Raw genomic sequence first — 23,146 nt, 5'->3', positions numbered from 1 at the left:
TTCTTCCATCATTTAGTTTACTGTATGCTGAGAAGACCTACCTGGAATGGTCCAAGTGAAGAAAGATAAATCATTTTCACTCAAAAATCAAAGAGTGGTATGAAATGAAATGAAATAAAATGAAAGAAGAAATTAGAAAATGCTCTTCAAACTTTGGAATTAGAATGGATAATAATATAAAAATTGGAATCTAAATTTTTATATGTGCTGCATTATACTGATAGAAGAATTGTTTAAATCAATTTTACAGCTGATGATAAACTTATTTAACCATAATCATATACCTTTTTTAAGTTGGCTTTTAAGTGAGATCTATGGTTTTCAAATAGTGCTCCTTGGATCGACAGCATCACCATCATCTGTGAGCTGGTTAGAAATGCAAATTCATGGACCCAGTCTAACCTAATGAATTATAATCTCTGGAGAGCGATCCCAGGAAATGGCTTTAACAGGTTCTACAGGGGATTCATATGCACATTAAAGTTTGAGAACCACTGATCTATGAAAGTCCATGGCTGAAGGGCCTTATGATCTATATAGCAAACAGCTGGGAATTAGCAGGTTGGGTTTCTTTTCTCAGTTTTACTTGTAGGGCCCTTATTTCCTTCTTTTAGATAAGGAATCTAAATTTCCTGAGATTGTAGGATGAAAAGGATCAAAGTTTTCAAGATGATTTTTGTAAGATAATGTAGTTTAGATATATTTCAAGTTGTTATTAATATGAGAATCTTCTGGGAAGAAATAATTTTGATAAACATTACATACTATTTGTTTATAATATATAGTATGTTGGGATATTTTAGTGAATTGACTAAATAATGCTGCTGAAATGAACTGTTAATATACAGAATAAAATTAAACATAATTGACCAACCTGATGAATTGTGTTAGAGATTAGTTTTCCAAATAGAGGCTTAGTTCACTTATAACCTGTTTGTTAAGTATTCCTTTGAGGGGAAATTGAAATCAACCACTGTGGTTTATTCTTTACTAGAAATTGAAAAGAAAAACATTGATTTATTGTCTAAGATGGCTGATAAAGTTTGCATCCAAGTTTAGCAGAAGTGTGCACATTTTTTTCTTTGTTTTGGTGTTTCAGTCTGCAGATGTTAGCTGTTTTTGTGAGGAAATAATGGTGTTAGCTATGAGTTTTCTTGGAAAGAAAGAGCTTAAAAGCTTTGGTGTGCTGGAATCACAGTCTGCACAGCCAAATGAACATAGACGGAATGTTAGGTGAAGCCCATGGGGAGTCATTCAACAGCAGCATCTGGAAGGAAACAATAAGTGACTGGAAGGTTTACTTTTCAGGCAAATGATTAAGAGGCGATTAAATGAAGGTGTTAGGATGTGAGGGAGGGAAGGAAGCACTGAAGGTGTATATATAATATGGAACGGAGGGATTATGGAAAAGACTTAACAGAATGAACTACAGATCACAGCTGAACTTATAAAAAACTGAAATTGGAATTTGGACAGAACAGCTTATAGTTATCACATGAAACAGAACATGAGATTCACGTAATACAGAACATACTGGAAAGTATTTTTCTGGAATAGTAAAGGACAGTGATGATGTTTAGTTATTCAGAGCCACTGGACATCATTTCCTAGAGTTGCAAAGACATCCTGCTATTACACCTTTATAGTTTTGCTCTAGTTATATTGGCCCTACTTTAAAGTCCTAAGAAAATGCTGGCCTTTGGAAATGGAAATCCAAGGCTTTGATCAAGTGAGTGGTTTTGCTTTAGAAGTTTGATAACTTACTTATACTGCAGCAATGTTGATTTAAGTTACTTTGAACAAAAATTTTGTTTTACTCTTCTCATGAACAATCATGTCTTCTGGCTCATTTATCTTGCCCAATGACACTTTCCACTCTCAACTGTGAATGAACGAATGAATTAGTGAATACAGGAATGAATGTATATATTAACAAAGCTCTATGTTTAGATGATATAAGAAGTAGTTTATTTTTTCCTTAAAGGTTCATGTTTATTTTAAAAACAAAATGAAGTTTAACTCTGAATATATCCTTTTCTTCTTGATGCCAGACATTTGGGCATCTGGAAAAGTGAGAAATTACAGAGAAAGGTAAGGCAGCATTATGGAAGCCAGTGTTCTTCTCTAGCCCCTGTCCTACTTCATAATCATCCCTCAGAGGTCGTTTAATTTAAATGTATGGAGATTTTGCAAACACAAGATTCCATCTCTGCACATTGAAGAATTAGATTTAATTAGCCAGTATGTCTAAACTCTGTAACACACAACTGCGTATTCTCTGTGGCTTATCATAATTGCAGGTGAATTTTTGCTCAAGTCCAGTGTGAATGATCTGGTCATTCCAGGACCCATGCTCCTCCTTGGGCCCCTGCTCTCCTCTAGGTCATTTCCATTTCTCTGGGAAAAGAGACCATGGGAGGACACATCCACTTCCTACCACTTCACTCAGAAAGTAACATGACTTTGCTTCACTCCATTGTCCAGAAAGAACTTCAATGGTCACACTCAGATGTGGGGATGGCAGCAGAATTTTACCTATTTATGTTCACAGTAGTCTCTGCCAGATAGACTTAACCTTCTGGTCAAATCTCTAAGAAGGCTCCTCTTTTTCTTGATTATAAGGAAATGTTAAGCTAATTGGGCACATTTAGAAACAAACAAATGCGGGCAAATTAAATAAAGGACTATATTTGTAGTATTTGCTCTACACTACAACTTAGGGGAGCAAAACGTTTTTGTGGACTTTTTTGGCGGGAACAAAAAGTCTCATTTAATTGTATTTCAATAACTCTCTGGCTTGTATTGTATTTCAATAACTCTCCTCCTGTCCAGCCTTGCTGCTTGTCTGTCTCTTTAGAGTGGCGTTCCCTTAGGGTGATGGTTTCATTAAGTGCCTCTGAGAAGTCAAAATGTGTCTGCTAAAATGTGTCTTAGGGTTGGATCCATTGCTAAATGAAAGGTACGGAAATGCCTCCCTTCCCAAAATGGCTACCTTGGGGTGAAAATCGGGTTTAGATAACCAAAACCATAGTCCTGACAGATTATAAACAAGGTTAGATAAATTGTATTGAGATTTGGAAGGAGAAGCAGTTTGGATACTTCTGGTCATGGTGGAACCATTAAGGGATAGAAAGAAAATTGTTTTAAAGAGCCAAGGAGCAGCTCTTGGGGAAGCACGGTTGAAAACAAAGTTCCTTTTTCGCATGTTTGCCCAGAGCTTACCCTCTGGAAAAGAAAGTGGAAAAAGCTCAGTCTCCAGGATGGCCCACGTATGGGATTAAGGGATTCTTGGAGCAGTGGCTCTGCTTATTTGTGATTGTTATTGGTCATCATATTCACATGGAAGGACTGAGATCTAGAAACAGAGCCAGGTACAGTGATTTTGTTCTGTCACTGTGAAAGCTATGGATTCTGATAGATCTGGAAGGGAAGTGTAAAATCATTAAGTCTGTATTCTTTCAGAGTAAATTTATATAGTAAATTTAAGTGGGACAATCAAGTAACTTATGGTCCAAACAAGGACCATATGAGAGAATATGGGGATAGGATTAATTACCCTCCGAAAACAGGTATAAACCAGGACCACCTCAAACAAACAGAGATGTATAACCACCTTACTTTTAAAAAGTGATGATGCATTCATCTAACAATAACCCACAAGTATTGAATGGCCCTCACTTTAAGAAGCTTTCATCTTCAACCTATAGTTTAAATTTAATCCTATGTTAAATAAAATTTGACAGAAACATTAACCTAGTAGGGTAACCCTTTGCACATTTAAGTTATAAATTTGCATGTTAGTTTTCTATCCTTCTGGTTATGCATTTCCAGTATGTTTTAGCCTTGCTTGTCCTACCTATAAGATGTGCTTTAATCATTTGGCTGACCTTTCCTAATTCCCTTTCTCCATTTAAATGGAGCCTGAAGCATGACAGGGTTCTGTAGCTAGTTTTCAACCAAACCTGAGTAAGGCACCAGTATTTTAGACAGACCTAGACCTAAACTTTTATCTAAGTATCCTGTTTCTCACTTGTTCAGCTTGAGGATAGAAGGTTGTGGAACAAATTAGGCACAGCCTGCAAGTACATGAAGCACTTTTAAGTACAGTACGGGCACCAGCTGTACTTTATACAGGCAACATAATTTATTGCTAACCCCTTTCCCTCTTGTATACGGAAAACATTTAAGCAGGGCTAGATTTAGGTTTACATGGAATGAGCAAATACACACATGATGTGATTTAAGAAGGATTAGAAATTCAGTGGCCCCAGACCACCCCTCACCAGCCTGCTCACATTCCCAACATTAGAGACACCTCTGGGGTTCAAAATATGGTGTCTCTAAAATGAAATAGGCCACCTGGAAAGGAAAGTATGATAAAGCAAATAGTAACCTCATCAGCTGGGTACAGAGCCCTAAAGAAAAAATATACAAGTTTTAATTAGAATCGGGGCTAGCAAAGGTCAGTGTGTTAGAAAGCGAAGCCAAGTGAGGGGTCAGTGAGTGAGAAGCAAACTAGATATGGCTGAGAGCAGAGCTGGGGTTGCTGATGGCAAGCACCGCCCAGGAGCACAGACGCGCTGCCAGGCAACCTGAAGTGCGGTTATTTTGTGGCGCACCAGCCTGATGTTAGATGTTACAGGCAGGAAGACAGAATAAGTTAGTGTCTGGCTTAAAGGCTCATCCCCTTAAGTAGGATCAGATTAAAGACAACCATATACTTTAAAGCTTAGTGGCTGGAAAAATATACGAATAAATCTTCGTGTAAGACTATGTAATATAAATTGGTATCTGTAGATGAATTCTCAGTTTGGGGGTTCTTGGGAGTAAAATGGAGAGAGCAAAATATTGGTATCATTAGGGTGATTGAATCTAACTTTTGTGACAAAGCTTCTAGGAAAATATTTAGTAGTATTCTGGGGGAAGGGAGGAAAGTGTTTAACTGAGAAGCAGGTTTTGAATACATTTAACAATTTACTTTACTTTCTATTACATTTGGGACTATTTCCCTCTCATAAGTATTCCGACTTTCTATGCATTTTACATCAAACTTCCAGGGGAAATCAAGATGTAAAGTATGCATCTGCCCTGCCCAGCCTGGGAGTCAGGAGACTTATTTTGTCAGGGTGAAAAGTTAATGTACTCTCAGCGTCTCCACTTGGCCCTCGTACCCAAAAGATCCTAATCCAATCGGCTGTCATCTCTCATCTGGATTATTTCTATGAACTCCTAATTTTTAGTCTCCTGGTTTTTGCCCTGGCATTTTCAGTCTATTCTCTATAAAATCCCAGAGTGAGCGCAGTCCAATGTACCTCAGATCATATCATCCCCCTGCTGCCAAGCCCACTCTCTAGTGGCTTTCCATCTGCCTGGGAACAAAAATCTTTACCCAGGCCCTCTTTACACTTCCAGTACCAATTTGCTATTTCCCTACTCCTTGCTCACTCTTCTCCATCTAACACTGGTCTTCTGGTTCTTGCTAGAACAGTTAACACCCTGGGCACATGTCCCTCAATCAACTCACAGAACATTGTGCTGGCTGTCCCCTTGAATAGAAGGCTGTTCCCCAGGACGTCTGTATAGCTTTGCACCCATCCCCACCACTTACTTCATTTTATTCTTTGCTCAAAACACAATTCTTACACACAATGGCAACCTATTTCTTATTCCCTTAGTTCCTCTCCTCTTTACTTGATTTCTTTGTTTTTATAACACTTATACTATATATTTTAATTATTATTATTTTTTGCTATTGTCTGTAAGTTTGTGAAGACAGGGACTTTTGTGTGTCCTGTTTACTGCTGTCTGCCAGGTCTCATCAAATAAAGTAATGATTTGATGAGCTTTTTAATAGCTTATCAATAGTCACAGAACTCCATTGGGCCTTTGGTAAGTTGATGCTGCTAGCAATTATTGCAATTTTTCTCCTTCCAGTTTAGGGAACCCCCTCAAAGATCCTGCATACTGGCCTTCAGGGTCAAAAATCTTTATTATGGCCAGTAATGCCAATGGAAATGTTCACCTCTACCTCATCCTGCCCGAAAGAACCCCCACAACAGAAACATATGTATTCCTTTAGACCATGGGACCTACAGTTTAAAAGAGCAGTGATCCAGGCATTCAGCCTTCCTTTTTGTCGACATTTCCTCACCAGATGCAGCTCCCATTCCGAGTGTTTGTGAAGGCTTCCTTGAATAACTAACACGCAAATAATGATTCTACTTGTCTTCCCCAGAGTATCAGGGCACACCATGTATAGTGAATTCTTGTTAGTTTTCAAAGCCATAATATGAATATGAACATCCTTCATTAAGTGGCTGACAAAAAGTTCATCACTTCTTTGAAATCTGATTGGGTGAATTATACCCATTTATTTATTCCATAAGTGTTTACTGAGTGTGTGCTATACACCAGGCTCAGTTCTAAAGATTGGGACACAGCAGTGAACCTAACAAAATTAAGAACCCTCAAAGGGCTCTTAGTTGAAGAGAAGATACAGGAAATAGACAGACAAATAGTTGCATATATAACATGCTAATGATGAGTGCTAGAAGCATAATAAAGAGCAAGGGGAGTAGAGAGTGGAGTTTCCTTTTTGTTGTGGGATTATTGTTGTTGACTTTTTGATATTTTATGGAGTATTTTTAAGGAGCAGAGCCCCTGTAGGCAGTGAGGAAGTGAACCACAGACACATGTAGGGGAAGAACAGTCCAACAGGGGCAAATGCAAATGCTCAGGTGTTCAAGAAATGGCAAATAATTCAGTGTGGCTTCAACAGAGGCAAAGGGTGAGTGGGAGAAGGCATAAGAAAGGTGGTAAGATGTAAGTTCACGGGAGCCTCCAGGGCTGTGGCAAAGACTTTGGATTTTTCTCTGAGGGAAATGGAAAGTTATAGAGGATATTGAACAGAGAAGTGATGTGATTTAGTTGATGTTTTCAAAGTGCTAGGAAGGCTGCTTTCCGCCTTGCAGAGGAGGTGGCAAGAGTGGAAGTAGAGAGATTGCTTATAATGTTCTTGCAGTTATCCAAGTAAGAAATAATTATTTTAAAGATAGAATATGATCTGCTGATAGATCTGATATAGGGTGTGAGAAGAAGAGAGGAATCAAAGATGAGTTCATGTGTATTTCCAAAGAACAGGAAGTCTGTTGGGGAACAGAATGTAGAGGAATGGATTAAGTATCAGTTTTAGAACAAACCCCTTAAACCTGGGCAAGTAGGACCCCTTCCCTGGCCATGGTGCCTAAAGGGGTCCTGTGTATTGGCATAGCTTCCTCAAAATGCCTAAGTCCCCCTCTACTGCTTGGATTGTTCTCAGCATATTTCATTGCCCTTATAATTTGAATGTCCCAAATATTATGGTTTCTGAAAATTCTGATACATTTTGAGGTCAAGTTTTTTTCATTGCATTAACTATAGTGGCAATTAGAATCACTAATGTACCCCAAGAATGATGGCTAAATGAATAATTGGGATGCTTAAAGGAATCGTGAAGTCTCTTTTGCTTGAGGGTGTAGGTGAACTCAAACCTTATCCTGTGATGTGAATGTCTAACTATTCATCTGCCAGCTCCGTATTCTGCAAGAGGATCTGCATTAAAAAAATTTAGATCTTTTACACCCCAAAACTATGTTTTGAAGTTACAAAGAAACTCCCTGGGGTGAAAGAAGAAGTTAAAGCCTAGCTTGTGAAGAAGATAGGACTTTTTTGATACTCTTGCCTCTAAGCGTATGATGCCAATCAGAATTATTAATGTATTTAATTTGCTTTTTACATTAGTATTTTTTCCACAAAAACATTTCTAACAAGTAACTAGCTGTGCCGCCTGTATTCACTTATGGCATTATTGAGCCAGGTTTTGAATACGAGCTCTCATTTATCCTCATGTTGAAGTGAGTGCCCCTCTGTTGCCTCTCAAAGGTTCAAACTGATGTTGACATTGCCAAGTGGAACAGGATGGGTGGAGTTGATGTTGTCAGCACTGGAGGTGGATAAAAATGTTGGCAGGTTCCAAAATGGGATAATGTCTCCAAAGTGTTTTGAGCTCCTTGCTGAAAAAACTTGAATAATTTCCAGGTATTATTTTGATTGTGGCAAGAACTGTGTAAGGTAATCTGCTCTACTATCAACAATGATTCCTTTCACTGCAAATTTTAAACAAGTAGTTATATTTTAAAATGATCAATGGAATAATTTAAGTTACCGTTTTTGCAAAATATCAGAAAAATATGTCCCATGTCTTCAAGTTAGGCTTACAAAAGGGAAGCGACAAACGTTGATGAAGTATTAATTCTTCATTAAACACCGTGCTAAATGCCTTGTATACACATTCTCATTTAATCCTTAAAACAGACTTATGGGCTAAATGCTATTAGTATTCCCACTTTTAACAGAGGAGAATGAGGAAGACTACATTATTTTCTCATGTTTTCTCATCAGTATATGATAGAGCCAGGTTGTTTGTCTATAGAGTTTTTCATCACCAGTCTGGATGCCCTACTATACCATCATTTTTTTTTTTCTTTGGAGACAGAGTCTCCCTCTGTCACCCAGGCTGGAGTTCGGTGGCCCGATTTCGACTCACCACAACCTCCGCCTCCTGGGTTCAAGCAATTCTCCTGCCTCAGCCTCCCAAGTAGCTGGGATTACAGGCATGCACCACCATGCCCAGCTAATTACACACACACACACACACACACACACGTATATATGTAAATACATGTATATACATATACATATATACGTGTGTGTGTATATATATGTATATATATGTGTGTGTGTGTGTGTACATATATATATATATGGAGAGAGAGAGAGAGAGAAAGAGAGAGATGGAGTTTTGCTCTTTTTGCCCAAGCTGGAGTGCAATGGCGCGATCTCAGCTCACTGCAACCTCCTCCTCCTGGGTTCAAGTGATTCTCCTGCCTAAGCCTCCTGAGTAGCTGGGATTACAGGCACATGCCACCATGACCAGCTAATTTTTTGTATTTTTAGTAGAAACAGGGTTGCACCATGTTAGCCAGGTTGGGTCTTAAACTCTTGACCTCAGGTGATCCGCCCGCCTTGGCCTCCCAAATTGCTGGGATTACAGGTGTGAACCACCACAACTGACCTATACCATCATTTTTAAAACCTTTCTAAGATTTGCTTCAGTAGAGCTATTGGAAACACAGCTGCTAAATAAACTAATGATTTATTTTAGGAATATTTTAACTAGGGTATCTCCTTCAAAATTAATCTCTGTATCCACATAGGCTTTCTCTGACCAAATTCTAGCACAGGGTATTACACATGTTAAAGGTCCAGTCAATAGTAAGTGGATGAATAAATGAACAAAAAATAGTTTTCTGTACCTATTATTTGTATAATGGTCATCACATATATACATACAGCACTATGTGTGGCTTTGCCACAACTCTTTTTAGCTATTGTAACCTCCATTTTTTATAGATGAGTAAATGAGGTACAGAGTAGTAATAGAATTTTTCACTATACCAGGGATGGAAAATGGATTTTTTCTTGCAGAGTAGAGTCAATCATTGATGGTAGATACCTGAATTTAGGTAGTAGTTTCTAGCTGGATAGCAGATACTGGAGTAGGTGGCTCTGTTGAGAAGGTCTAGCAGATGCACCTGTACTCATTGTGAAAAACTGCCATATTGAATTACTATTGTCTGCCCCAAGTCTGAAATGGAGGACTGGTAGCATTCATGTTTAGGATTTTAAATCTCTGTGCTACATGTATATGCCCTAAAGAGATAGATCAGTATAGGGTTGTCTATTTGACACTTTAGATTCTGTAATGAGTATTCAGCAATCATTTTTCTTTTTTGTGTGTGTTTGTTTTTGGATCCCTGCATTTTTTTAAAAGGCCCCTTAAATTACTTTTATAATTCATTAATTCATTTTAATTGAGTTTCCTTTCATATAGTTAGAACTTTGATTGGTCTTGATACAGTGGATCAATGTGATGTTCTGCAGAATGTCCAGCTATTTCAGGTCCCTTTGAAATATATTATGACAGACAATAGGTGAGTGAATATAGCACTGAGAGAATTCTATAAAATCTACTCTTGTCTGTCCCAAGCAAATTGGAATTTTAATGCTGTTTTTTCTTTCAGGTATAGAAAAGAAAGCATTCATCCATTGGAGGCTGCATACCATTTAAATAAGGCAGTGTAAATTTGGTTTTGCAAAAATACTGCAACTGGGACAGAAGCTACAATTGGGGTTTATTTATGGTAGCTTAATGTCATCTTCCAAAATCATAACATCTTTCTGGTTTGGGTAGAGGCTGTCCTGGCGATTAGGGGAGTTCCTGATGAGGCCATCACCCCTATATCTTTTACTTTCTTTAGATTCTTGAGGATGGTAATAATCTCTGCTGGTTCTCCTAATATGCTTTCTTCTTCTCCTCTCCCTCCTTCCCCTTCCTCTTCTTTTTATTTTTTTACTATTTCAGCTGAAGGAGAGGAGGGAGAGATTTCAGAAGCTTCTACTTGCCCTTCCTTGTTACAATAGCTCTTACATTACAAGTCAAGGAACTAATATGCAGGAAGGGCTGTTCCTAATACTAAATATGTTATTTCCAATTATATACTCAGGGACTGAGAAATAACCACGGGGAATAAGGACCCAGGACTCCACTTATTATGTGGCCCTTGTATTTCTCATTTTAACAAGGGGGATATAATGATACTTTGGGTCTCCAAGTATCATTGTCATATTGAACCTTGTATCCAAGAATCTGAAATTTTTGGTATTCTTCTTTACCCAGTGTAAATTTACTCAAATGAATGGCTATAGATCTCTTTGGGGAAAGATTATATGAATTACTTTATATAGTTCTCTTAGTATTACAAGGTCCTCATCATAAACATCTGGCTGCTGGCTGCTTCTTCAGTCAGTTGTTGTGGTTTGTATTTTTTTTTTTTTTTTTTTTTGGTCTGAAAATTGGCTACGATGTATAGACTAGGCAAGGGATCATGACTTTTACATTGAAGCAGCTAACCAAAGCTAATTGATGAATTATATCCTTCATTAATTTTTATTGTATAGGTCAGGATGGCTTAACCTTAACACTATGGATTTTGGATGTCTTCTTTGTTGTGGAGTCCTGTCTTGTGCATTGTAAAATTTTTACCCTGCTAGATGCCAGTAGTGCCCAGCAATTTTGACAACCAAAAATTTCTCCAGACATTGCCAGATGTCCCTTGGGGTGCAAAATTGTCCTGAATGAGAACTAGTGAATATGTTAATAATTATACTGCTGCAGGTTACCAGGGAGTAGCAATATCCCACCTACTTCGAAGAATATGAAATAACTGAAAATTAACCAGCAACTCATCTAGCTCCCAAATCCCATTTTAGAGACCACTTCCTCAGCTCACTCCTGGCACTAATTTTCTTAGGTCTGGTTCCCTGGGAACAGTCTCCTGGACAGGGATTTGTTTGCAGGATGTTATTGCCGTTGGATTCAATAACTGTGGGGAAGTAAAGGATATAAAACTAGGTAGAAGAATGAGTTGAACTATGATGTACTCACAACAGAGGCTTCAGTGAGTCACACAGGAATCCCAGGAGCTGGTATGGCCCTTCCAATTGGGATGGGGGCATGACCTGGGATAAAGTGGTGCTGTAGCTGAGGGCAATTACAGAAAAGAGGCCCAGTGAAATGCCATCAGCTGCCAAAACTTCAGTTTCTGAGAATTCCTCCACCCTAGGAGTACCTGAGCAGCATCTCACAACATCCGCTATAGTCTATTAATCAGAAATAAAAATTTCCAAAGGTATAGATTTCACCTAACTTCATTAAGATACGGTAACATTTTTCTCAACCCCTTCTGCCACCTTTAGCACTCAATAATTCATCTCCAACAAATATAAAACACTGTTCACGTATCAAGAAGTATAAGGAACCATAGATTGTTGTTTTCTGAGAATTTTTGTTGTGTGTCTGTAATCATGCAAATGCTCATTTTTATTTTTGCCAATCAGAAAAGAAACATTACATAAAGCTGTATTTTGATGGAAGCTTCATTAATGTCTCAAAAATTTTATTTGAACTTTGAATGGATTTGGGTCGATGACTGTGTGGATGACGGAGTAGTCTTACTGTGCTTAATAGAGTGTATTATAAAGCCGAAAACTCACAGCACATCACTGATGTGATTTGCCAACTTCACATTGTTATATAACTAACATGGCATAACAAAAAAAAATGTGTAATGAAATTTGATTGCTTTTTGTAAATAACAACAGCCCCAATTTGAATAACTATTTAGAATGATGAATTAGGTCTTCTTAGCCAAATATTAAACCAAATGTCCTCAGCTAACACACTGCTATGCCATCTTAGGAGTTTGACTTGAAAACTCTGGCAATTTATGCATTTCAGTAGTTTCCTTCAACTTTGTGGCTATCAGGACATGCTGCTGGTATAACTGGCTTAATATGAATAGTTTCGTTTTCTATTATAAACCACAGTTTTCAGAAATGTATCATCCCAGAAAATATTTCCATGAGGAAACTTGGCATATCACAATTTTATCCCAGAAAATTAAGCTTTACCAAATACACACACACACACACACACACACACACACACACACTTCTGTATTTGCAGAAGGCAAAAACAATTTTAGTAGTTTTCAAAATAAATTTTGGGACTGACAGCAAGATGGGAGAATGTGAGATCAAACAAATTTTGTTGGTGAAGACACTAAGGAGAGGAAATTTTCTATATAAAATATTGGAAGTCAAACATTTCCTTTTGATTTTCAAAGCAACACTTTTATTACTATCTTAACCTTCAATATAGCAATAATGTTTGTAATTGCAATGAAACACCTATAGGTCATGTTGGCTATTTTTCATAGTTTATTTTGTTTCAATGTTAAGTTGCCATGAATACAAGAATGAATAATTTTATTAAAATAATGTAAATAACAGCCACCATTTAAAGAAGCATTATCATGTTTACAGCATCTCATGCTCTATCAATTCATAGAAGTTTTTCTGTTTTGAATTATTTTAATGCTTTATTAAATTCTTGCATTAAAAATTCCTATTCTTGATTTCTTTGATTTTTTTCTTCTTACCTGTACTTTGTCTCATTTTTGTTTTTTCTACATTTTATTACTATCTATGTTTAATAAACTTAATATTCTCCATTTTCTCTATTGATATTCTCTAATCTACTTACTATTACTTATTTTAATCTACTTATATTTTCTATTTTCATCTTTCATAGTTTGTTTTATTCATGATATAGTTGTTTTATATTAAAACAATAATTGATGAATAGTAAACACCTGGCTGCATCTATTGCTCAAGCTACTTTTTTTTTTTTTTGAGACGGAGTCTCGCTCTGTCGCCCAGGCTGGAGTGCAGTGGCGTGATCTCGGCTCACTACAAGCTCCGCCTCCCGGGTTCACGCCATTTTCCTGCCTCAGCCTCTCCGAGTAGCTGGGACTACAGGCGCCCGCCACCACGCCCTGCTAATTTTTTGTATTTTTAGTAGAGACGGGGTTTCACCGTGGTCTCAATCTGACCTCGTGATCCGCCCGCCTCGGCCTCCCAAAGTGCTGGGATTACAAGCGTGAGCCACCGCGCCCGGCCAGCTCAAGCTACTTTAAGAAAAATTGAATTTATTTAACTAGTAAGTGAACACATATGGTAAAGATGCTAAAAACCTCATTTTAAAAATTAGAATAAACAATTTTAGGTGATCTTCTCTTGTCCATCTTTCTACTACATTTCAATCTGTCACATGTGGCAAATGCCCCTTGTATAATCTTCTTTTGCTTTTTTGTAACTACTCTTGATTGATTCAAGTGTTCATGAAATGTATATATTTCCAGGAGAAACTTGTATTTATTTATGCTGTATGTCTACACTGACTCTGTACTGATTTTCCATTGAGTTCCAAGAGTTAATATTAGGATACATATACAGAGAGGGCTTTTATTATTTCTAGAGCTTGTTTTCAATCTCTCCTAAAGCTTTTACTGAAGGCTGTTGAAAACAAAGTATAGCACAACTCTCCACTTCTCTTCTGGCTGTCCAAAAACTGCTAAAAAGTAAGCAGATACCTTCCTTTACTTTTGGATTTAGTAAACAAAGACATATTGTTTTTGAGTCTTAGATGACATAATGGTACATTACCAACTTATTTTTACATGGTTACAAATAAATTCTTATTAACCTGCCAAAGATTGCCTGTGAATCAACACTGGCACATAGGTATTCTGAAAGAACAGTTTCACTGTCAGCTTTGTTGAGTCAGCCTTCCATTCTAGAGAGATACCCAGGAAGAGAAATGTCTTTTGATTGTTCTGGAGGATCAAGGTTTCTATGGATATTTGCTATATAAATGATAATAGTCTGAATTTCTCATTATATTTGATTAAAACAGAAATTAATATCTAAGAAGCAATAAACAGCAGAATGTGGAGAGTTTAACATTACCACGAAATGCACCATGTGCATATTTCAAATGAGACAACAAAAATAGATTTTCTTGGAAAAGCTGATTTCTAATGCCCCCTTAAAAAGCCTAATTTAATTTTGAAAGAAAGTCACACAATTTCCTGATTCAGCCCTCTCATTTGTGTAATGGGAACATTTGATTGGAACATTATAGCAGTTCTTGGGAATACTGGCTATGAAACAGAATATTTCAATATTCGTAAAGACCTTATTTACACAAGAAGTACTCCTCAAGAAATGAAGTGCATGAAACATAAGCAAATCTGTCTAGAAATTTCTACTATAGATGAAGTTATTTTCCTAGGGAAAAAAAAGCAGTACTTGTAGGGTGACTAATAAGCAATCATATCTATCACTATTAGAAGGGTTGATTGTATATATAGAAGTCATCCATTATTACTGCGGAGAAACGTGTGTGTTACACACAAGCATACACACACTGGCATACACCCACACACACTCTAAAGATTTCAGAGAAATCCCAATCAAAATATGCCTTCCATTTAATTTTATGTAATATTGAAAAATGTGAGTGAAGCACATTACTTATGTTCTGTATAAAAGAATGATTCATTATTTTCTTCAACCATAACTCAATAATCGGTGATGTATTTAATCTTAACCTAAAGAAAACTAGAATAAGAGCCAGGGAGCTTAGCTGGGTAAACTTAGGAAGTCATTTAATCTCTTTCAGGTCTGCCTACCTCACAGAGTAGCTTCACAGATGAAACGTAGATAGAAAAGTTCTTTGGAAAAGTAAAGTAACATATAAATTCAAGATAGTGTTTCTTTTATTGTTACTCTATGAAAGTGAACCATTAGAAATCTGATGCCAAACGTGGGCATACACTCAGCCATAAAACATAGCCTTTTGCAACATTCACTCTGGATAAAACATCTTTTGTTTTTTCGCTGGTATCATATACTATACTGCACATTAAACAGGATACACTGAGCTCTGTAATGTAGGACGTTAAATGCTGTAAAAATAAATTTTAGACTATTGGCCTGTTTAAGAAGTATGTTTCTAACTTCTCCAGGCTACATTAAAATGCAACATAATTCCTTGTAACTTACAAGTCATTCGTTAATTTTCATATATTCAGTGTGTAAGAAAAGTGTCCCTCCCCATCCCTGCCTCACAGTTGCTTCCAGGTCTCTATAGCACTAAAATGTAAGCTAGTTATGGGCAGGAGTTTTGGTTGACTGATTCACCTCCTATACCCAATAGCTATAATAATGTTACTTAGCATGTGTTAGCTAAAAGAAAGGTCAATTTTACTTGTCTAAATTTTAGATGTGAATTTATTCATTCATTTAGTCATTCATTTAACAAACATTGATCAAGTGCTTACTATGTATCCATTGTGATAACTCTGAGGGTTTTAATCAAAAAAGGAGAAGCAGGCAAGCAAAGAAGTACTCATAGATATGCTTTAAAATAGGCTTCTACAAAATGTTATGAAAATATAGAAATGAAATGACTTAATTCCATCTGTGGAAGTCAGAAGTCTCTTGAGTAGATGACAAATTGAATCTTGGATGATCAATAAGAAAATAATTGGGTATTAATGGAGGTAATAATAGTATTGAGAAACAATTTTTATGGAACCCTTGCATATCTGCATGTTTTATTAGCAAGGCACTGAGTGCCTTTCTTTGAGAATACCTTTTCAGGAATGTTTGTCTAGCAAACAGCCATAGAAAGAGAGATAGTATCTCTCTCTAAGGCAAAGGGCAGGTATGCCTGCAGCCCATTGTGAAATTCTGAGGTTCCCCAAGTGCAGCTCCTGCAGTGTGACCCACTGCATGTGCTGGTGTTACCTGGTCCTTCTCTAGTTTCTCATTTTTAAACGGGTTGCCTTTCATACTTGTTGACTATATGTGATTTAAGAGCTCTCTTTTACTGATCTTTAATCTCTTCCTGAGCATTACTATCTGTGTATTGACTTTTTTTTTCTAATAACCTTAGATATGCACAAGCAATGCCTAGTAGGCAAATCCAACTAAATGTTATACTAGCATGTGGAATTCAATAATTCAAAAATAAGCTCATTATTTCCCCACCGGAACATACTTCTCCCCAGATATTCCCCAGTACATGCTGTTCCTTACCTTCTATCTTACACTTACGTAGAATTGGACTGTTTATTACTGGGTCTACCTTGGCATATACCAGCCCCAGCCCAATGCATGACATATGGACTGTGCTCAATAATTACCTGTTGATCATATTGGATAATTTCTTCTGTCACTTCTGTCACTGGCTTAATTCAGATAGTCTAGAAAGACTAAATACTAACATTAGATTGAAGAGTAATCAAAAACAGTATCAAATGAACACATATTCTGCTTTGACTGAAATGGCCATAATTGTTAATAATCAGTGGTTTGATTTCTTCAGATTACTTGTTAATAATGCCAGCTACAATACATTGATGCAAAGAAAGGTCCTCAGTTCTTCAATTGTATTCAGGAGGCATATGGTTATTACCTTAAAAAACACTACGTACCTTTTTTTTTTCTTCTTTTTTTTTTTTTTTTTTTTGGCAAACATTGTCATTGAGTAAAAGAGAACTCTTCTGCCATGCATGTGCCAAGCTAATTGTTGTTGAAATGCAGTTTCAAGAAACAATCAGTGATAATGAGACCACATGGCTTAGGATTGCCTAGTTTTGTTTTTTGCCAACTGAAGACTAGAGGTAATAAGAAAGAGGAGAGAGCTTTTCTTATTTACTTCACCTTCCCATGTCATACCTTGTATTTATTGTTCGGTTGAAATTGTAGACATCTTGTAAATCAGGCATGATTTCATGTTGTCATCCAAATGGAGTCTAAAGCTGAGGAACCCTAGGCCTTCCTGTCATCCCTCCACTCTCTCAAGTTAACTTCATGCATCACAACCTGCACAGAAAATGCAGAAAAGAAAATCATTTTTCTTCTAGGTTGCTTTTTCTGCTTATTGAATTGACTAATTTCATGGACATTGTAGAGAGTGGTCTGTAAACATTGTAATGGGGACCATCTGGGCTCTTTTGCTGATAGCTCAGAATACTGATAAAACCAATAACAGCTCTGGACCCTAAAAATGGCCTTTGAATATTTTTTGTTCCACAGACTTGAATTTGGTTCTGCATTCAAAACAGCCACCTTACCCATGTATGCTGTAATTTTTACAAGGACAGAGTGTGACAATATAAACTGGTTGGCTTGAATTCATCATTCCTGATAAAAGGCAAAAACAAACAAACAGAAACTTTTGAAGTACAGATTCTGTCAACTATCCACTTAAAGAACTTGATAATGGGTTACCCAAACTTAACTCGGCTCAGAGGTACCAAGAGACTATGTTGGTACAGTCTGAAAAGATGGAGTATGCTTCTGGCTTTAACTGCAATATACAATTTCAAAGGCTGTTAAATTTTCCCCCAATTTTAAATAACAGCCTTCTAAATGGGCATATTTAGAAGGCAAATATATCTTCTAAACTAGATCCATAGTACCTAGTCTAGGGGCAGAGGTTTCAGAAACCAGACCATTTACCATCTCAGATTTTAGCAAAAGGTAGAACAAGGGGTTTGTTACATTTGGCTGGAGCTAGGCTGCTCCCAGTGGGTTATTGTGGTATAGGTTCCACTAGGGATGGGTCTGTCTTTCAGGGAGCGACACTTAGGTGGTAACTGTGCTGTGTGACCTAGAGAAAAAATAAGCAGCACATTGTCTTTTCTAGCCTCAGTTTTCTGGGCCCAATTCCCAAACCAAATTCATATTCAAGTTCAAGGTATAGAGGGTGGCATCCTGTATACCTCTTCATGGAAGTAGAAATAGTCTTTTAACTTAAAGAGTTATTTATTTATTTAGACAGGGTCTTATTGTGTCACCCAGGCTGGAACGCAGTGGCATAATCACTGCTCACTGCAGCCTTGATCTCCTGGACTCAAGCAATCTTCCCACCTCAGCCTTCCAAGTAGAGTAGCTGGGACTTTAGGATGCAGCACCCCCACCATGGCTGACTAAGTTTTGTATTTTTTTTTTTTTAAGAGAGATGAGGTTTCACTATGTTGCCCCGGCTGGTCTCAAACTCCTGGGCTCAAGCATATGCCTTGGCCTTCCAAAGCGCTGGGATATGTATGTATGTATGTATATATATATATATATATATATATATATATATATATATATTTTTTTTTTTTTTTTTTGAGACGGAGTTTCGCACTATCGCCCAGGCTGGGGTGCAATGGCATGATCTCAGCTCACTGCAACCTCCGCCTCCTGGTTCAACTGATTCTCCTGCCTCAGCCTCCCAAGTGGCTGGGATTATAGGCACCTGTCACCATGCCCAGTTAATTTCTTGTATTTTTAGTAGGTACAGGGTTACACTATGTTGGCCAGGCTGGTCTGAAACTCCTGACCTCATGATCCGCCCACCTCAGCCTCCCAGTGTGTTGGGATTACAGGGGTGAGCCACTGTGCCTGGTCAACATGTAATTTTTAAATGAACTCTAACAGTAATTAGTTTATCGTCATATGCAGACTCACCCAACAGATTTGCTTTTTACGTCCTGAGTAGATCAATTATTCTTCAATTATATTTTATAAATTAATCTTTTGAATTTTCATCATAACTAGACTAAATATCACTTGGTTATAAGGAAAAAATACATCATGTTGCAAGTAATATAAATAGTGCATTTTCATGATATCATTGTATTGATTTTTCAGTATTTTAATTCTCTGGGGTAAGAGTATAACAAAGTGCAATTGTTTAACTTTTCAAATAAGCAAGTGTAACAATCTAAAAGTTACATTTTCTTGTTCTTATGTTTTGCATTTCAGGAAACATCCCAGTTATCTGGACTCCCTGAGTTTGTTAAAATAGTAGAAGTTGGGCCTAGGGATGGATTGCAGAATGAAAAGGTAGTTTTACATCATTTACTTCAAATGCTGTCTAAATATTAATAGATTTAAGATTGTAGAGAGGCGGAGCTTGCAGTGAGCCGAGATCGCGCCACTGCACTCCAGCCTGGGTGACAGAGGGAGACTCCGTCTCAAAAAAAAAAAAAAAAAGATTGTAAAGATTTACATGGATTTCATATGTTATGTGATTATATATTTTTTCTCAATGCTACTTGAATTTATAAATTACAAATAATACTCACTTTGACTTAGGAAGTAATTTTCTGTTTCTGCTTCAATAGAACCTATACAATTTACTTATAAAATATTTTTGTTTTCATAGGTTATAGTTCCTACAGATATAAAAATTGAATTTATCAATCGACTTTCCCAAACTGGCTTGTCTGTAATAGAAGTGACTAGCTTTGTGTCTTCCAGATGGGTACCACAGGTATGTAAATCCACAATTTCTTAATTAGATCCTAATTCAACTTCACCAAAAATTATTTGGTAAATACTGTGATATTAACTTGATATAATTACTAATTTTCCATATTCTTACAAAATATTAGCCTGTGGACTGTGATATGATTAAATAAAAACCCTTTGATGAAGTCCTACAAGTTACTTAGAACTTTATACTAAGCCTGTGTGAGTATGGTTCGATATAATGAATAGGGGACAAGGCTGTTAAATAGCATTTTAGGGGGTCTGACCTTTCTTTATCATTTTATGGCTGACTTTCTAAATAATGTGCACGTCTCCAAATGCATTAGTCATTTTGTCTGTTAGAGGCAAATGATAATAAGTAGGCTGATAGCTTCCTTCTAGAATCCCATATTAAAGAGTGAGAAATGGAGACACATACTCCTTTTACTTTGCTTTTTTTGACACTTGTATTTGCTACAGGGGTATGTCATCAAATATATCATTAAAGATAAAGCAGAGAGTCATCTAGAATTTTGCCTTGAAAGATGATGAGAGAGCTTTCTCTAGGGTTTTCAGGCATGTGGCAGCAGTCATTACTTCTGAGACTTGACTCTGATCTTTGAAACATCACTAGTAATTAGCAACCAGTAAAACTCGCTCTCTTCCTAATCCAGTGTCTGTTCTCAGTCTTTGGATCCCTTAATTTCTCCACAGCACTTAGTTTCACTGACTACTCCTGATATCATTTCCTTAGTTTCCATTATTCTCTATTCTAATGAATCAGTTATTTCCCCAATTGCTCTTTCTCTGTCATTTCTGACATCTTTCATGACCTCTTAGTTTAAGGTTCCCCTAAGATTCTGTTTTCAGTGCTTTTCTCTGCCTATCCTCTCTCCTTTGGCTGTCTTTCCAACACGAACAGTCACTTCTATGAGAATGACAAATTTGCATTTCTAGTGCTGTCTTCCCTGATAAGCTTCAGGTGGATGTACCATCTCCACCTCAATCTCATTCGGTTAAAATCAAACTCATTGTCCATCCTGCTTTATGCCAGGAGTGCAAATCTTTCCTATAAAATCCTGGATTTTAAGAGCTGACTTTGTATCCAGTTACTGTTATAGTCAGTTAGGGATACTATAACAGAATAGCATAGACTGGGTGACTTACACAGCAGGAGAACTATTTCTCACAGTTATGGAGGCTTGGAAGTCCAACATTTAGGTGCTGGCAGATCCAGTGTCTGGTGAACACCCACTTCCTTATTTGCAGATGGCCACCTTCTAATTCTATCTTCATATGGTGGAGAGCAGAGACAGGGAGCACACTCATGTCTCTCCTTATCATGTTACTAATGTCATTCATGAGAGCTCCACCCCCATCACCTAGTTATCTCCCAAAGATCCTTCTTTTTAATATAATCACATCACAGGTTAGGATTTCAACATATTAATTTTGAGGAGGTGCAAACATTCAGTCCATAACAGTTACTGATTTACGAAATGTCTTCTTCTTCAGTATGGCCTATACTTGTGTCTTCTTTTCAGTCTCATTGATACATTAGTGATCTAGGCCCTCATTAAATAATCATTGCAGTAGTGCCTTAAATGGTATTTATAAGGGTATTTATAAGCACCCTTCCTTCCTTCCTTCCTTCCTTCCTTCCTTCCTTCCTTCCTTCCTTCCTTCCTTCCTCTCTTCCTCCTCCCTTTCTTTCTCTTTCTTTCTTTCTTTCTTTCTTTCTTTCTTTCTTTCTTTCTTTCTTTCTTTCTCTTTCTTTCTCTCTCTCTCTTTCTTTCTTTCTTTCTCTTTATTTCACTTTAGGGGTACAAGTGCAGGTTTGTTACTTATGCAAACATCTGTCGTGGGATTTTGTTGTACAGATTATTTAATCACTTAGGTCTTAAGCCTAGTATCCTTTAGTTATTTTTCCTTATCCTCTCCTCCTCCCACCCTCAACTCTTCGATAGGCTCCAGTGTGTGTTGTTCCTCTCTATGTGTCCATGTGTACTCATCATTTTGCTCCCACTTGTGTATGAGAACATGCAGTATTTGGTTTTCTGTTCCTATGTTAGTTAATGTGCTAGATAATATGTTCGATAATGGCCTCCAGCTTCATCCATATCCCTGCAAAGGACATGACCTCATTCTTTTTATGGCTACATAGTATCCCATGGTATATATGTACTACATTATCTTTATTCAGACTATCATTTATGGGCATTTGGGTTGATTACACGTCTTTACTGTTGTGAATAGTGCTGCAATGAACATTCACATGTGTGTGTCTTTATGATAGAATTATTTATATTCCTTTGGTTGTATACCCAGTAATGGGATTGATGGGTCAAATGGCATTTCTGTCTTTAGGTCAAAAAGTCACATTCTAAGTTCTTTAATGGTTCCCTTCCTTCCATTGACAAAGTCTGGAAACATTGGTTGGGTGTTCAAGACTGTCTATACCTGGCCCCTTTTTTTCCTTCTTAGCGTTAACTGTATTACTTTGTGGAAGCTACTGCTAAATTAACTGTTTCTTGTCCTCTATTTACATGTCCTGCCTCTTTGTCCATATAGCACTTTACCTGTACTTACTTATGTATATCTGTATTTCTGCATTTCTCTGCAGTTAGAACTCAATTAGATAAAAAGGCTTAAAACATTAAAGGCTTTTTAATTGTATTACATTTGAAGTAACAGAAGCCACAATAGGATTAAGAGTAGTAGTAATATGTCACCTTTCACAGCGGGTTACTTTTATTTATCCTCAAAAGAAACTAATTTTCTCTATCCCATTGTCACTGTTTATAGTGTGTGTGTGTGTGTGTGTGTGTGTATTTTGTTTTGATTAGCCACTACCTGTACCATAAATATTATAAAAGTAGTGATCATGTATATTTTATCTTCTGCTTATCACTGTACACCCATTTCTTAGCACATAGTAAGTAGGTGCTCAATAAATAACTGTAAAATAAAAAAAATAAATCAATCAGTCTGAGAGCACAATACCATATTACTTTCAATTCTCTGGTATCAGCAAATGACTCTCACTTTGTTCATGTATTTGGTCCTGTATAATGAAGGTCACAAAACTATTTTTTAGGAAAACACTACTAGTTTGATTAGGCTAGATACATTTCCTTGAAATTGTCAATTTGTAAAATGCTAGCCATTATTTCACGAGCCACCATTAATTTTAAGAGAGCTCTAGGCATTTTTACTATCATTATATCTTCATAAATTTACTTCTGTCTTTAATACAGTCTTTGCTAATTTCACATATTTGATTATTGCTGGAGAGAAACTGAATAGGCTGGTATAACTTTAGAATTAGTGT

The 23,146-nt window shown here is 36.9% G+C and overlaps 1 protein-coding gene and 1 long non-coding RNA gene across 2 annotated transcripts in view; one reads left to right on the top strand and one right to left on the bottom strand.

Moving 5' to 3' along the window:
* HMGCLL1 (3-hydroxy-3-methylglutaryl-CoA lyase like 1) overlaps positions 1-23,146 on the top strand; it is a 145,215-nt gene that overhangs the window by 18,204 nt on the left and 103,865 nt on the right. Inside the window, 2 exon segments of the mRNA XM_063632830.1 lie at positions 19,327-19,407; positions 19,730-19,837. Of these exon segments, the coding sequence (XP_063488900.1) occupies positions 19,327-19,407; positions 19,730-19,837 (189 nt within the window).
* Positions 1,009-17,388, bottom strand: LOC134735738 (uncharacterized). Its single transcript, XR_010119155.1, has 3 exons — positions 17,248-17,388; positions 1,765-1,882; positions 1,009-1,267 (listed from the first exon to the last, which is right to left on the bottom strand). It is a non-coding gene; the product is annotated as an uncharacterized lncRNA (long non-coding RNA).

The sequence above is a fragment of the Symphalangus syndactylus genome, chromosome 23 (assembly GCF_028878055.3).
Source record: "Symphalangus syndactylus isolate Jambi chromosome 23, NHGRI_mSymSyn1-v2.1_pri, whole genome shotgun sequence".
Taxonomy (NCBI): Eukaryota; Metazoa; Chordata; class Mammalia; order Primates; family Hylobatidae; genus Symphalangus; species Symphalangus syndactylus.
The sequence above is the reverse complement of the archived record's forward strand: the minus strand, read 5'-3'. Positions and strand labels throughout refer to the sequence as shown.